Consider the following 17290-nt stretch of genomic DNA (forward strand, 5'->3'; position numbering starts at 1 on the left):
CTCTCTCTCTCTCTCTCTCTCTCTCTCTCTCTCTCTCTCTCTCTCTCTCTCTCTCTCTCTCTATATATATATATATATATATATATATATATATATATATATATATATATATATATATATATATATATATATATATATTATTATATAAGTAACAAAATGATTCATAAGGCTTGAAATAAAGACATGAGTTTTTGTGTTTGATTTACTGACACATCACTTTCCATAATACAGAGAGGAATAGTTTTGTGTTCATGAAAAAAATACAAGGCAATGGTTAATTTACATGTATAAGTTTGCAAATATGAGAAGTGTGCTTGAAAGGTTTGAAAGCGACCTCAGGCGGGGTATGAGAGTACAAATTGTTATACTGTACACACCAAATACAGACGTCACTTACCTGCTAACAATTACTTCTTATAAGTTTTTTTTTAAATAACAAGTTATTTCTTGGATGAACTTAACACTACTTAATAAGACAGTCACGTTTCTCGCTCCAAGGAATTCCCCTATTTTTGTTGCATTTACATTAGTGAACCAATATTTCTTGAAATTTTTTTCAGCTATTTGTTAAAAAAAAAAAAAAAAAAAAAGTCAATTTGAATGAAGAGTGAGTTTCATCTCCTGCACCATTAAGATCACATAAGGAACAGATTCACTTTTGTACACTTGCATTCCTTCACTACCACTTACAATGGCAGCTGATGATTTGCACACTTGAACACACTTACGGCACGTGAGTGTTGTTTAAGGAGAACAGATAAATACTTGTGTAATTTTCCTTGCATTGTCACCATCTTATAATTAAGACATGCTGGCCTGTTATAAGTTTGTTCAGACAATCTCTGCCTATCAATAGCACAAGTCCTTAACTTAACAGTTTGTTTTAACCAATTACCATCTGCATTTGGTACTTGGTGCTACAAATGTGACATTCCATCTTGATTTGATAACTTATTTGACATCATCTTGTCAAGCCGAAGTGCTTTATTTACACCCAGACCAGACATTGTCTTAATAAACCTGTACTAAATATTTCATGTCCTAATGGCACTGCCGTTTGCAAATGAATATCAAACACTTCTAGGCCTATCATCCATGAATCCATGTAGAGCCTGTTTCACCATACAACATGCAAGTTGACTATTATCTTGCCCTGCTGTACTTACTGGCCAAAGGTGGCATTACCTCAGCTTGCACCATCACATTACTCAACCTGCGGTATTACAGGGGCCAACAAGTGCACACAGATGAGAGACCCTATTAACAGAGTATCTTCTCTCACTAGCCTCGCGACATGAAAATATATATTTTTCTTTATATCGACTCCACAACTAATTGGCTATATAAACTACTGAATATGAAAATCGAGCACCAAGCACTGGCATTCCTGTGTGTGTTTGTGTGTGGGGGGCGGGTAGGAGGTCTTCCAACGCTTGGTGCAGCTCACAGGTAATGATTACAATGGTCTGCATCTTCTGCATCTATTACTTTCGTCGCCGCCGCCTGGTTGTCTTGGCAGAGGTCCTCCTCCAGGCACTGCACGATGATGGGCGCCCCGTCCCCAGGCTTCCGCCCCTCACAGTCTCCTCCAAAGTAGGCGGAGCTGTTTTGAGTTGTCAGGTTCTCTCGTGTCTCTTCTGGGTTCGCACACATCAATCTGAACACCTCCACCACCCATCTGGCGGGGTCCCCCTCCTGGCCAGCCCCAAGCTCTACCTCCCTCGACCGCCTATGCTCCAGCCACCGCAGGAGGGCGTTCTTGAAACAGAACCCGCTTGGCACCGCGATGTTCCACTCCTGTGTGGCGAACCATTTGAAAAAGCTCTTTTTGTGCCGAGGCATCCAGCGCTCGGGCTTGAGGCGGGAAAGAAGTACTTTTCCCATCAGCTGCACCTGGCGCTCTGCGGGCGTCAACGTCCCCAGCACCTCAGCCTCTGTCAAGGCAAAGCTGCAGCGCCATGTTCCATCAGCAGCATTACTGAGCTGCATGGTGGTGGTGTCCTCAGGAGTGAGGAGCGGTCTGCAAACTTGCTCCAGCCATGGCACCTCAAGCACTGGAACCAGGTCCACGCCGACCAGCAACAGTGGATACTCTCGCCCCTGCCAGGCCAGAGAGAGTCCCACGCCCACTTGCGTGCTGGTCAGGCCCGGCGGCACCAGGCTCAGTCTTTTGTCCTGCAGGGTGTGGCCAGCGAGGCACCGGTGCACCTCCTCATACAAACTGGCCATAAATCTATTACCCTCAAGGTGGGGATTGTCAGTCTTCACACAAATCTGTAACCTGCCCTTCAGCGGGGCTTCCTCCTTCCCTCTCTCGCTAACAGTTATTCCTACGTCATCCTTGTGAATCACGAGGTTTATATCAAATTCGTCAGGGGCGTAAAGCTTAGACCCGTCCTGAGAACTGCCCGCCAGCCTCAGGTCGCCGCGGTACGTGGCATCAGCGGCTGACACCTTATTCATGATGATGCTTATTTCTGCCATCACCGCCTCCTTTACCTCAAGGGCCTCGCCCTTTGATAGATCCACAGCCACCCGCTGAGCCTCCTTCTGCAGCTCTTGCAGGCCTGTGGATCTCACAAGATTTCTTATGACGCTTTCCGGGTCACGTCGGTCGATTGGGTCTAATAGATTACGCTTATATTTATAATACATATTGTGAAACACTTTAAAATTTTCTCTCACCTGTGTGCCCGTGGTGCCCGCGCGGCAAGGAGGGTCCTGCGTCACTTGGTGTGCCAGGAGTTCGAAAGTACTTTTATGGCCAAACATGGCGGCCAGGTGAGGGGGTGTCTGGCCATACGTGTCACGCTGCTGTGGGTTGGCGCCAGCGCTCAGCAGCAGCGCCACGCAGCCGTCCTGGCCGTGCGAGACCGCCTGGTGGAGGGCGGTGGTGCCGCAGGTGTGGTCCAGCACCTCGTCCACGGGGAAGTGACCCTCTTGCAGCATAAGATGAGTCAGCTGCAGGAGACCTTTGCGCGAGGCCAGCAGCAGGGCAGCGTGGCCATCAGGTAAGGAGACCTTCTTACCCTCGCCCTTCTTGTGGCTCTCAAAGAGATCCTCCTGTATACACAGCGCTGTCCGTGCTGCGGTCTTCTCGTGATCTGCCTTCAAGCGAAGCTCCATATCCTTCAGTTTTTCACGCTCCATCATAAAGAGCTTCTGTGTGCAAAGAGAAAGAGAGCGGTGAATATATGAACAAGTAAATAACCCTTTATTGCTGCGTACACATAGATATGTTAGAAATGATGATAGAAATCGAGGATTACATACGTATATTAGCATTTGTCTGCCTGATTGGAGTTGTTTATTAGGCAAGATTAAAAAATACAAGTAGCTTAATTGGTCAACTAATAGAATCAAATAGTAAGTAATAGTAATAAAATATAATACCATAATTGAGCTGCATAATATTCATGATATGAATAAAAAGTTTGTTGTGCAAAGGTAGACTACTGAAAACGTTTGGTTCAAAACACAGCGTGCTGTTTTGGTAAGAGGATGCTCCAAGCTGTGGCTACATAAAATCCACGTTGATGCTTCTACTTTGGCGAACACCATCCAGTAGCCGAGGCACTTCATTTCCTGTGTGCTTTGTGAGAGTTTTATAAATTAAGAACAATGAAAGTGATTTGTGTATCGATGAGAAATTAAACAATGTCATTAATGAAGCAACTTTAGCTGCGGACTACAATTTTCCCAGGGAAAGCATACCTCTGATTTATTTATTTATTTATTTTTATCACGATAACTCTTTGATAAATGACGGCCATGTGCTGGCCCAGATGGGAACACAGCAAAGCAGAGGAGGACAGCATATGGCACAGCACACACTAATAAGTGACTTTATTGTTAAACAATGTGTTGTCTTGTACAATATTCCACACACTTCTGAAGCGTTGTCAAACGCGTCATCTATGCGGGGCAGGTTTCTCGTTTCTGAATTTTCTGACTGGGTCAAAGCAAACTTAGTATTGTTCAGTGCCACAAAAGCTCAATTCCCCCATCTGTCTATATCGCCATAAGCAAGGACAGCATCATTAAACAGACAGATAAACATAAAATGACTAAATCTCCAGGGCCAGATGACATCATCCTAGAGCACTGCAGGAGTGCACGGGTGAGCTTAGCGAGCCGTTGCTGCGGCATTGAGGGACTCATTAGACAAGGCAGAAATACCAAAGGGCCAATTTCACAGTCGCTTGGTAACAGTCCCAAATGAAAGCCTTACCAGCCTGGTGACACCTCCAGCCACTTTCACAGCTGGTGTTTTCATGGCTTCGGTAATCCCCAACCTGGTGACTCTATCATAACAAAACGAAAAGCGCCGATTCGGTAACGCTGGTATGCCGGAGCGGCCTCATTAGATAAAGCGAGTCAGTTCTTGACCAAAGAATTAACCACGCCACCACTAAAAAGGAGGAAGGTGTGAAAATACATCAGCTGTGCCTTCAGCACGCCATATCCATTATTATGGTGACTTCTTGTGACTTAAATTCCTCCCTTTCAATGTCTGTCTGACATTCACCAAACTGCTGTGCCAGCCAGCCACTTAATGAGTCATCTTTTTCTCTGTCCCTCGTTGCTGTACACACATTTGTTACATAGAAATATTTCGGGTTGAATGTAAATCATCCTAGCCTACTATTTATGAGATAGTTACTTTATTTCTGTGTGAAATTATGATTTTTTAAATCATAATCTATGCAACGAAAGAATCAGCAATGAACTTAGTGAGCTAAATATTAAGGTAAACTTAGCGTAACCAAATCCAGCACTCTGATGGACACGGTCATGTTATTTCAATATTTTGCAATATTTTGTTAGGTGACAAATTCCATATAGTGTATGCGTGTGTCAGGATTATTACAGGAGTGTGACCAAGGAGGCGTAGCAGACGAAATAAGCGCGACAGGTGCTGAAGTTTTGATCAGCTGGTGAAGTGAGTTCATGCCGCCATCCAAAAGAGTACACAGGCAAGCAGCCTCACCTGCTCCAGCCTCTGTTGCTCCTCGTGAGGCATCATGTGCACCGCAAGGCGACCATGTGTGTCCGGCACGTACGGGCAGCCCCCAAGGTCCCTGATCAGCAGCTCGGCCATGCCTTTGTGGCCAGCCTCCAGGGCAGCGTGGAGGGCAGTGCCACCAGAGGCTCCATTAAAGACTGTCCACCCTCCTGCCCTATGCAGGAAGGCGGCAGTCACGGGGCAGTTGGCAGCCGCTGCCTTTGCCAGGAGGTCGCTCAGTGCTGGCCGGTCAGTCTCCTTTCCCCATCGCCAGGCTGCCTGCCAGGGAGTATTTCCCTCGATGGTTGTCACTAGATTGTCGATGCCCTCGACAAGGGCGCTGCTGACCTTTTCCAGGCGACGCTGCTCTGCACGCAGCCGGCAGCAGTAGGCCTGTGAGGAAAGGATGGTCACCACATCAGGTAAGCACCGTGCGCAGAGAGAGAGAGAGAGAGAGAGAGAGAGAGAGAGAGAGAGAGAGAGAGAGAGAGAGAGAGGTAGGGCAGCTATGCAGAAGTGTCATTAAGTCTCACAAATCTAAAAGTGCATGTACAAATACAACCTTACCTTGTCCCAAAAAAAAAAGAAAAATACAAAAAATTATTCCAAATATTAGGTTTGACGAGCATTATTACAATTACTTTTAGGATTATAATGATGAATTATAATCAAATATTAGGTTTGACAAGCATTATTACAATTACTTTTAGGATTATAATGATGAATTATAATCAAATATTAGGTTTGACAAGCATTATTACAATTACTATTAGGATTATAATGATGAATTATAATCAAATATTAGGTTTGACAAGCATTATTACAATTACTTTTAGGATTATAATGATGAATTAACATGGATTCAAGTATTATGAGATCTACTTCATTGCTTGTTCTAAACATTACACTGAAGTGTCCTTTTATGAAATGACAAGATTCTGTTGCATGACCTGTAATGTTGGACAGGTTTGGTGTGCTGCAGGTCTGTCATGTGCACCACTAAAACCTGAAACTGACGGCACTGAAACACAAAGGCTCGTCCTCTACAACCAACAGACCTATAACTCATCCAAGTTGTTCAAACACTTTCCACTCTGCAAAGGAGCCACCGCTGAGACTTGGGTCCAGTACCGGTGCTCGTCCTCACCTTTACAGTGAGGTAGTTCTGTAAGACAGGGAAGGGAAGGTACTCACGGTGGTGAGGAAGGCCAGCACCCTGTGAGTCACATCGGGGCTCTGCCAAGCCTCCTGCAGCAGGCTGGCAGGCAGCGGTGCACCGCTAGCCAGCAGCAGGCTGACGGTGTGTAAGCGGTCGGTGGTGACAGCCAGTCTGAGGACAGAAAAGCCACCCAGGAGCTCTATGGGCGCGCCCTTACATATGAGGGTGGACACCGCCTGCACGTCGTCCCGGAGACTGACTGTTGAGAGCAGCTCCTCATGCAGTTCTTCAGGAAGCTTGTAGCTCTGCCGGAGAGAGAAGGGAAGCCATGGTGCTGATGGTATCGCAATGAAAGCTACATAATATAATGTGATGTAATAATATAATAATAATGTTGTCACGGTTTTCAGAAAGTTTCGCTTGGTGGCGACATAAGTGTTCACTGGTGGCTGTGGCGATGTGTCAGTGTGCATTGTTATGGCCTGTGTGTGTGTGTGTGTGTGTGTGTGTGTGTGTGTGTGTGTGTGTGTAGCTGTTTGTGTGACAAAGGCTCATTCATGCAGAATACCTTGATATATATTTTCATTTATTGTTTAATGCAGTATGTCTGAGTAATTTTTGCTTATTACTATATTGATAACAGTAGAGTTTCTTTTGAATTTGTGTTGTCATTACATTTCAATGTTTTATTTTCATGAAGTAAATCATGGTTTGTCCTGTTCCTACAAATGGTGATACTGGTGTCGCCTCCATGAGACACTTTGCCTGCAGATGGTGCACACACCACCAATTTATGTGTCTGCGACACACATGTACATGTGCTAGTGGTTGGAATGCAGGCTTCTGTCGCCAGAGACAAAACACCTGGTAGTTTGAGGCAGTGTTGAGCCATTATCTGCAGCTGCAACTAGCCAGGCTAGATGAAAACTGTGGTCTCTCATAAAGCCCTCAACAGTCAGGTGACAGTGTGGGCTCTCCCGAGGCAAGTGTACACCGTGTGAATGTACACACTCGAAAGCCACCGTGACTGACGCATTGCCTGTCCGGCAGGTGGCGTCCCTCGTCAGGTGCCCGCACAGTGCCCCATTACTGAGCAGCAGCTTGGGGGAGCAATCCAGACACCACCACAGCCTCGCCCCAAGCCTGGTGACTGCTGTTATTTGCTTCACAATGTTGTGAGTGCTATAATTGTATACTTTATCGAGTTTTCCGCGTCAGTTCGCGTTTGTCTTTGAACCATTGTTATAACTTTTTGTTTTGTTTTGTGTGAAAACACCACTTTGCAGAGGCAGCTACAAATGTGAATCTGGTATATGAAAGACAAATTGGAGTTTTTGAAGTTATGATAATTATCAACAAAACAGCTGAAATACTTATGAAATGTTTTCAGGGTGTATAACAATCAGGTTGCCGCAGAACATCATCAGCGAGCTCAGAAAGCAAGCGAAGCGATTGAGGTAGCAGACTCTGAAGAGTCCACAGCAGCTGAAAACTCCATTTCTCCATATGCAAGCCCTCAAGTGCAGGAGTTTATCAGAGAACAGGTAATTAATGGCTTAGGAAATAAGAAGGGCAGAAGATATGGGGGACAAGGGAGGAGGTTTGCTCTGGCCTTGCGTTACCATAGTCCTAAGGCGTGTAGGTTTTAAAGCTCTACTTTTTCACTCCCCAGCAGTTCCAATCTTCACCTTTGGCTAAGGCAAACTTCCATCCAAGCAGGCTGGAGCAAACAAACTCACAGTCCTGAGGAAGAGCAGACACCACGTCGAAGGGAGAGACTCTGTGGCATGCATTTGATGCAGTGACCGTCAGAGAATCTCTCCATTTTGACCCGGCCTCCGATTCCATCATTGGTACGAAGGATTTTGGAGACCGTGGCAAGAGTCTGAAGCAGGCAAACCATGCACTTGTGTTCATGGCTAAAGGGTTGGCCAGGAAGTGGAAAGTGGTTAGGTTAGGTTAGATCAGGTTATGTTAGGATAGGTCAGGTCAGGTCAGATCAGGTCAGGTTAGGATTGCCTTATTTTAAGCTCTCGTCTCCATTCAAGTACAAACAACGAGCACTTCCGCGTTCCCCGCCCACAAACCCCTCTTCCCAACGAGTCCCCAAGGTCGCCGGGGGACGAGAGAAGAAGAGGCTGCAGAGTGAAGTGATTCCACTGTGTTTTGTGCTCAAAATCGTCCATAACATAAACAATCAATAACGGACATCACAGTTTTGTAGTTTGCGGTTTGGTCGTACTGTAGCAATTCATCCTCCTCAGGCACGGGTTGGTTAGGTTAGGTTATGCCTGCTTAGGATAGGTGGCTTAGGGTAGGCTAGGTTAGCTTGGGTTAAAACCCTTCAGAGAGTCTCTTGGGGCCTTTAGCAGAGCTCGGCTCGGGGAACACGTCGCGTTCACCTCCCAGCCCCTCCACGCTGCTGCCAGTCAGCACGTGGCTCAAGACTCGTCGTTAGGAGCAGGACTAAACAGCCGATCGTTTAAAGAATCACATCGTGCTCATTTTTTCAAGTGTTGGGATGATGTGAGTTGTGCACTTTTGTTTGCTGGTCTCCCTGTGAATTGCATGTTTACATTTTTGATGAGTGCTTGCCTTCAAGTAGGATCTCATGCACTCAGTGTAAATACAAGACTGATTTTGTGACACCTGTGATTGCTTTCAAGAACACTTATCAGTCTACCACCAGACTGCAACACTGCCCGTGCTGGCGAGGTGCTGCTTAAACTGAGCGGCTGGGCAGTCAGGCGTGCATTTTGCACTGGCCACACCGACGCAAAGCATTACCGGTGTTCACCTGACAGCCGCAGGGTGTCCACGGACGTGACCATGAGGACTGTCCACAGTAGGCCCAATGACAAGCTGAGGAGTGAATTTGCTTGCTCTGTGGAGATTCAGGGGAACCACAATCGTCCCCTTGGCCCTGCTGATGCCCTCGGTGAACCAAGGGTGCCCACAGCTACACCAGAGCTATTTGAGAACCATTTGAACCAAAACCCTTAAGTTATCATTATTATTATTATTATTATTATTATTATTATTATTATTATTATTATTATTATTATTATTAATTCTTTTTATTTATCTGTTTGTTATTTTCCGGTGAAAAGCAGCACTGGATAGGGATTGTGGGGGAGAGAAAGAGCAGGGAGAAGATAGAGGTGTTTCATTTCCCGAATGTTTCAACAAGCTGCCTTCACAGGGAACAAATTATCGCCGAAGAAGACGGCTTGAAAAAATACCGAGGAATGAGAGGTCTGGTGCTTCACCCTGCTTCCTTGCAACCAGCACGGTCCCCGTGCACTCGTGCAGCCTAGAGATGCTGTCTGATGCTTTCCTGTTGGCTTGCAGCTAGTACAGGATGAAATACAGTTTGTGTTCTGAATTAGTGAGTTAGTGTTCAGCTAGCCACTGTGTTGTTTCCTTGGTGACGGTCACGTGTCCGCCATGTTCTATGTTTTTGCCCTCTCTTTGAGAAGTGTGCACACCAACTGCTGAAATATTTGCACTGCATCACAGCTCGCTCAACAAAACGGGTTACCAAGCTTATAGCATAACCATTACCTGCAGGCTTACCACCTCATTAATATCTATAAACACCTCTTGAAATTAAGCAATACTTCATTTGTTTAACATGAATTTACAAACACAAATGTGAAGAAAGAAATACATCTTGGTAAAGGATGCAAAATGTTGTAAACAAAAACATTTTGCATCACATTCATATTGGTTAATGTTAAAAAAATGATAAATGTAATAAGCTCACACACACACACACACACACACATACACACACAGCTCTATATTTTGAGGGAGTTTCTCTGATACGACCCTAACCTGGGAGCTACTACTGATTTCAAATGAACTTCTGAGTACCTGACTACTGATGTGACGTGCCACAGGGCCTGAGTAACATTTCTACTGCCAGTACTGAAGGTACTATCAAGTCTTCCCTGTACTGTTGTGTGAGCCACAGAAGGTAAACAAGGTGTTGCGGTGTTGCCACGTATATATTGTACCACCCTCACTGACCTATGCATGTAAGAAATTCTATTGCTGAACTCCACACAAGAATGGCACACTTCATTGGGTCTGAACCTGAAGAATTAGTGAAGACAAAGGTAGAAAACGAGCTTGTTAATATAACCAGCAGCAATGATGGAAGGGAAAGCAGAAGTGTAAGTAAGACGATTAAGGATGCAGTTGTTATGCTCTCCAGCCTGGCAGCATAATTTCGGTCGCTGTGTCTACAGCTGTATCTACTGCTTTCAAGGAATTCAGGGATAAATTAGAAAACAAGATCGCAGTAATGCTGAGGAATTGCCTCCTGCTCAAGTATGAACATGACAAGATGGAGCAGTACTCCCGAAGGGAGAACTTACGTATTTCTAGATGAGAGGAAGAAGAGGACGAAAGTGAGGAGGTGCTGGAAGCTAAAGTTATAGAACTTGCTGATACTATTGGAGTGAAAATTGAGCAGGATGACATTTCTGTTGTTCACCATTTGCGGAGGCCCAGGGAAGGAGGTAGGCCAGTGATTGTGAGGTTTTGCCACCGAAAGAAAATAAATGAAATTATGCAAAAAAAGAAAAAAAAAAAAAAAACTGAAAGGTAGGCAAAGAAAAGTGTATATAAATGATGACATGACCTCCTTAAGGGTTAAAATGTTGAATATGGTTAAAGGGCAAGAAACAGTGAAAAATGTGTCCACAAGGGAGGGGAGCATTCTTGTATAGTTGCACAGTGGGGGTAGACCTGTAGTTATAAACTGTCCTGATGACTTAGAAAAGGTTGTTATATCTGCTCCTGATTGGAAAAGGTTGAATCTAGATCACTTAACAAGGGCCTAGGATGGCCCTGCTGGGGCACAGCACATACTTGGGCATGATAATAGTGTTAGTGTAAGTAATATTAACTCTGTTCAGTTTGTTCCTCCCCTGGATTATATTAATGTGTCGTCTCTTAATGTCTGTGGTATCAAGTCAAAGTTTTTATCTATGGGTTTTGTCAACTTTATTAAAGATTATGATGTGATTTGTTGATGTGAAACTAAGTGTGATGATACTGATGTAATTAATGTAAAAAACAATATGGAAAATATCGGCTTTGACATTGTCTTTAAGGACAGAAGCAAATTAAGCAGGTTTAAATCTGGGGGTTTGCTCATGGCCATCAAGAAAAATGCTAGTTTTAAGTGGAGGCATATTAGTAACACTTATGATTCTTTACTTTCAGTTAAAGTTGATAGAAGTAGTGTAAATTTTGGTAGGGAACTGGTAATAAGCTGTGTTTACATTCCCCCCTCACACTCTAGATGTGGTAATAAAGAGCACTATGACGAGCTGGATGATTTTTTGCTTACTTACTCATGTGATGATTATGTGCATTGCATGTGCTTTGTGGTGATTTTAATGCTCACACTCTCACTATGTGTGATGTTCCTTCTGAGGCTGCTGAGGACCCTGTGTCTGTAAGTTTAACTAATTTTGGAATAACTGAGACTAGAGCAAACCAGGACTTAACCCCAGATGGGAATTCATATGGGAAAAAGTTGTTGGATGTTTGTAAGAATGATCAAGTTTATATATTCAATGGAAGGTTAGGGGAGGACTGCAGCATTGGCAAACAATACAACTATTGACTATTTTTTAGGATCACCATTGATTATGAAATATGCTGTAGTTCTTAAAGTATTAGATTATGAACCTTTGTGGTCTGATGTACACTGTGGACTACATGCAAGGATCAAATGTGAGATGCAAAGTACGGTGCCTGTTGTAAACCGAGAGGCAAAGGAATCAAGACAATCAGGTGTAAGGCAAAGTAAATGGAATGTTGAAAAACAATTTTTATGTGTGAGTAATATTGATGAAACTAAGATAAATGAACTGATTGCAAAAGTGGATGAATTACCCATGGATGCTATTAATCTAGATTTAAAATAAATACTGATTGAGGTGGCACTTGTAACTTTCCCACCATATAAGAAAAGATCATTCATGAAAAAGTCTAATAATGCCACCTCAGTGGGATATGATAAAGAGTGCTGGCCATCTAGAAAGGAATACCACAAAGCTAGACAGAGGTTTCATTTGCATAGAAGTAGTGTAAATTTTAACAACATGATTGAGAAAAGCAGGAAAAATAAAGCAAATCTAAAAAGAGTGAAGAATAAGGAGAGGGATAACTTAATAAAGAAACTTAGAAAATATAAGAGTGATGACCCTAAAGCATATTGGAAAATTTTAATTAGTCAGAAAAGAACTTATCAGATCCCAAGAACACTAAATGAATTCTATGAGCATTTTAAGCAGCTAGCGGTTGATGAAATTTCTGCCAATAGTAATGTGAATATTACAAATGTGAAGACAGTGCGGATGCTGAAATTTTATCAGTACTTGATGATCCTATAAGCGAAGGAGAGGTACTAAGAAGTTAAAAAAAAAACAACAAATCCCCAGCATCTGATATGATATTAAATGAATATATTAAAAGTACTTGATACTGGTGTCATGCCAGCTGAATGATTGGTGGGTACAATAGTGCCACTCTATAAAAACAAGGGAGACATCCAGGATGCTAGTAATTACAGGGGCATCATCTTACTTAGCTGCATGGGGAAGCTGTTCACCTCCATACTTAATGAAAGACTTAATGATTATTCAAACACCTTATCTACCATTAATGAAACACAAACGGGCTTCAGACACAGATATTCCACTCTGGATCATATATTTTTTCTTCAAATGTATCATTGATTTATTTAAGTGGAAGAAGAGAAAGCTATTTTGTTTATTTGTTGATTACAAGAAACCCTTTGATATGGTACAGTGTGAAGATTTATGGTGTAAACTTGTGAAGGAAGAGATGCAAGGAAAAATTCTAAATGTAATCAGAAATATGTACAATAATATCAGATCATGTGTCATGCTTAACCAGGAGATTTCAGACACCTTTGTTTGCAATGTAGGGGTAAGACAGGGGGAAAATTTATCATCGGTGCTTTTTGCTTTTTATGTGAATGATATTGAAAGTAAATTAATTTAATATAATTGCAGTTATGTAAATTTTGGTGACGATTTCTTAAACATGTATCTTAAACTATTTGTTATTATGTATGCAGATGATACAATTATTTTGTGTGACAGTGAGGATGGAATGAAGCAGGCACTGGTTGCTCTGAATTTATATTGTAATGAATGGAAATTGAAGCTAAATTGTAACAAAACAAAAATAGTAGTGTTTAGCAGGGGAAGACAAAATTTAACTATGAACTTGAATTTGGTGGTAAAAACATTGAAGTAGTGACAGAGTATAAGTATCTTGGAGTATTATTAAATTATAATGGGAGGTTTTGCAAAGGTGAGCTGGAGCTAAAAGAGACACCTACAAGAGCAATGTACTCATTAATAAGTAAGTGTAGGAAGTTTGACTTGCCAGTGGATATACAACTCAAATTATTTACCACCACGGTGTTACCTATATTGACTTGTGCAGCTGAAATTTTGGGTTACCATATTGCTAGGGAGTTAGAGTATATGTACATGAAATTTTTAAAGCAGGTTTTCGGTGTTCATGAGAATACTTGTAATGACATGGTGTATGGTGAACCGGGTGTATTTCCACTTGATATTTATATAAAAAAAAAAAAAAAAAGATAGGTTATTGGTCTAAGCTAATTTCAGGTAAAAATACTAAACTGTGTTATTTAATGTACCAATGTCTATTCCAGCTGGATAGGTTAGGGCTTCATAGTTCTCCATGGTAAACTTGTATAAAGAATATTTGTAATGACTGTGGAATGTCTGGTATGTGGTGTTGCAAGATGTTCCTAATTCAAGATGGGTGAAGAAAGCTATGGAACAGAGATTGAAAGATCAGTGGCTTGTAACTTGGCATCATAATTTAGAAACAAAATCATTAAGTAGCAGTTATAGGGTGTTTACGACAGATTTTGGCAGAGAACAGTATTTAGAACAATTAACAAAGGGTGACAGATTATTAGTGACTAAATTTAGAAGTTGTAATAATAGACTTCCTGTAAATATTGGTAGGTATCAAGGTGTCAGTAGAGAAGATAGGGTATGTAACATGTGTAATGCTGAGGTAGAAGGAGAAGAATTTCATGTACTTTTTGAATGTACTGATATGGAAATTGTTAGGTTAGGTAATATGTATATAGCAAATTACATAAATAGGCCAACACAATTCAAATATGTTTTGTTCATGCAAAGTATAAGTTCAAATGTGATAAAGAAATTATCTTTGATTTTTGAGGATGGTGCTACGCTTGTTTAGATAAACAGTGTGCAAAACACCTCAATAGTTTTTTTTTATTTCTTAATTAGTGACAGTATGTATCATTATATATGCATACACATTTTTTTATATTAATTTTTTGCCATTGCTTACAGCGTATTTCATTTGTATGTATTTGTCTTTTCTTATGTAATATTATGCACGTTCTGTATATAATCTACAGTGTCTGTATTCTTTTGCTGGAGAGCTGTGCTCCATACTTTATAGAAAGTCTGACCTTACTCAATAGATTCAATTCAATTCAGTTATAAATTCAATTCACACACACACACACACACACACACACCTGTACACAGTGGTGGCGCTGTAGTCCCTTAATCACCGAGTCTTGGCCTTGCTGCCGTGCCAGGTCAGCGGGGGTCATGTTGTCAGGGGTGGTCACATGAGGGCTCACGCCGCGTTGCAGCAAAGCCTCCACAGCAGCACTGGGAGCCCCGCACCGCGCCGCGGCGTGGAGAGGCGTCAGGCCATCCTGGCTCAGCGCGTGACCATCACAAACCTCGGGGATGTTGGCCATTGCTGCCTCGTTGCCCTCCACCAGCAGGGACAAGACTGTGTTGTGGTGGTGTTCATGCACGCCCCGCCACTCCCTCTGTGATGACAAACAGACACTGTTGCTGCCCACTTGTGTCACCACCACCACCACCACTACCACTACCATTAACACCACTACTGCTATAAAATGACCACCACCGCCACCAACACCACCACCAATACCACTACCATTACCACCACCACCACCAATACCACTACCATTACCACCACCACCACCAATACTATTACTATTAAATAATCACTACCACCAATACCATTACTATTAAATGACCACCACTATCACCACCACCACCACCACTACAACCATTACCACAACTACTACTATAAAATGACCACTACCACCACCACCACCACCAGCTATACTATTACTATTAAATGAACACTACTATCACAACCACCACCATCACTTCTACTGTAAAATAACCGCCACTGTTACCACCACCACCACCACCACCACAACCATTACCTCCATCATAACTACATGAATGATCAAGAGAGAGAAAAAAAATAACTAATTATAATTATGATAGTAGTAGTAATAATAGTAATAATAATAATAATAATAATAATAATAATAATAATAATAATAATAATAATAATAAAAGAACTGTGATATAATGATGAAGGTAAAGGACAAAAAAAAAAATAATAGTAACTGATGTCAACAAAAATCATAATGATCATAAATAATAATAATATTACCAAAAATTATGACAATAAAAGTAATAATAATAATAATAATAATAATAATAATAATAATATTAATAACGATAATAATAATAATAATAATAATAACAATAATAATAATAATAATAATAATAATGATAATAAAAATGATAATAATAATGAAAAGAAGTATTGACAATACTACTACTACTATTATCACTACTACTACTACTTCTACCACAACTACTACTACTACTACTACTACTAATAATAATAATAATAATAATAATAATAATAATAATAATTATAAAATGATGAAAAGGAAAATCTAAAAATTTTGATGACAAGTATTATAAGAAATTCAAACAACAATATCAAGAATAAAAAAATAAATAAAAATAATAGTAATAATAAGATGATGATCATGATAATGATGATGATGATGATGATAATGATAATAAAATGATGGTGAGGATAGGGAAGGACAGAACAGAGTGGTGGTAATGATAATAAGAAAAATAAAACTAAGAAAATAACAATAAAAAACAATTACAACAACGGTAATAATGTTAACGATAATAATAATAATAAGGGTAACAACAACAATATTATTAATGATCATAGTAATAATAATAATAATAATAATAATAATAATAATAATAATAATAATAATAATAATAATAATAATAATAATAATAATAATATTGAAAGTAGCAATGATGAAAACATTAGGAAATCAAAATACATGTTAATGATAATGATAATATATGTAATAAAGTTATAATGATAATAAAAATACTACTACTATTAATAATAACAACAATAAAAATAAAAATAAAAAAAATAGTCACAATAAAATAATAATGTATAAAATTATCATCAAAACTTTTACTAATGAAAAAATAATGGGAAAATGATGGTCAATAACAACAACAACAATGACAACGACAACAATAACCATAATAACAAAAATAATAATAATTACCGTATTTTATATATATATATATATATATATATATATATATATATATATATATATATATATATATATATATATATATATATATATATATATATATATATATATATATATATATATATATTTTTTTTTTTTTTTTTTTTTTTTGAAAATTTATTCTTATGATAATTTTAGGTAATGTTTTGTGCTATTATTTTCCTGTAATTAATAATATTCATAACCTATTATTATCTAGTCGTCTTATTATTATTATTGTTATTATTATTATCATTATTATTATTATTATTATTATTATTATTATTATTATTATTATTATTATTATTATTATTATTATTATTATTATTATTACCATTATTATTATCATCGTTATTATTACTATTATTATTATCAGTAATAATAATAGTAATAATAATGATAATGATAATAATAATTATAAAAATAATAATAATAATAATGATAATAATAATAATAATAATAATAATAATAATAATAATAATAATAATAATAACAATAATAATAATGATAATAATAATAATAATAATATAATATAATAAATTAAGTAACATTAATGATAAGAAGAATAAGAGAAAAAAAAAGAGAAATTGAT

At 39.7% G+C, this 17290-nt stretch overlaps 1 protein-coding gene across 1 annotated transcript in view; it reads right to left on the minus strand.

Moving 5' to 3' along the window:
- Positions 1-188: 188 nt before the first annotated feature.
- The window catches only part of LOC135097292 (uncharacterized), a 17774-nt gene continuing 672 nt past the window's right edge, over positions 189-17290 (minus strand). The window contains exons 2-5 of the mRNA XM_063999095.1: positions 14770-15075; positions 6200-6469; positions 4991-5398; positions 189-3162 (exon numbers count right to left, since the gene is read on the minus strand). Of these exons, the coding sequence (XP_063855165.1) occupies positions 1444-3162; positions 4991-5398; positions 6200-6469; positions 14770-15075 (2703 nt within the window). The 3' untranslated portion in view covers positions 189-1443. The remainder of the gene's footprint in view (positions 3163-4990; positions 5399-6199; positions 6470-14769; positions 15076-17290) is intronic.

The sequence above is a fragment of the Scylla paramamosain genome, unplaced genomic scaffold, assembly GCF_035594125.1.
Source record: "Scylla paramamosain isolate STU-SP2022 unplaced genomic scaffold, ASM3559412v1 Contig16, whole genome shotgun sequence".
Lineage (NCBI taxonomy): Eukaryota > Metazoa > Arthropoda > Malacostraca > Decapoda > Portunidae > Scylla > Scylla paramamosain.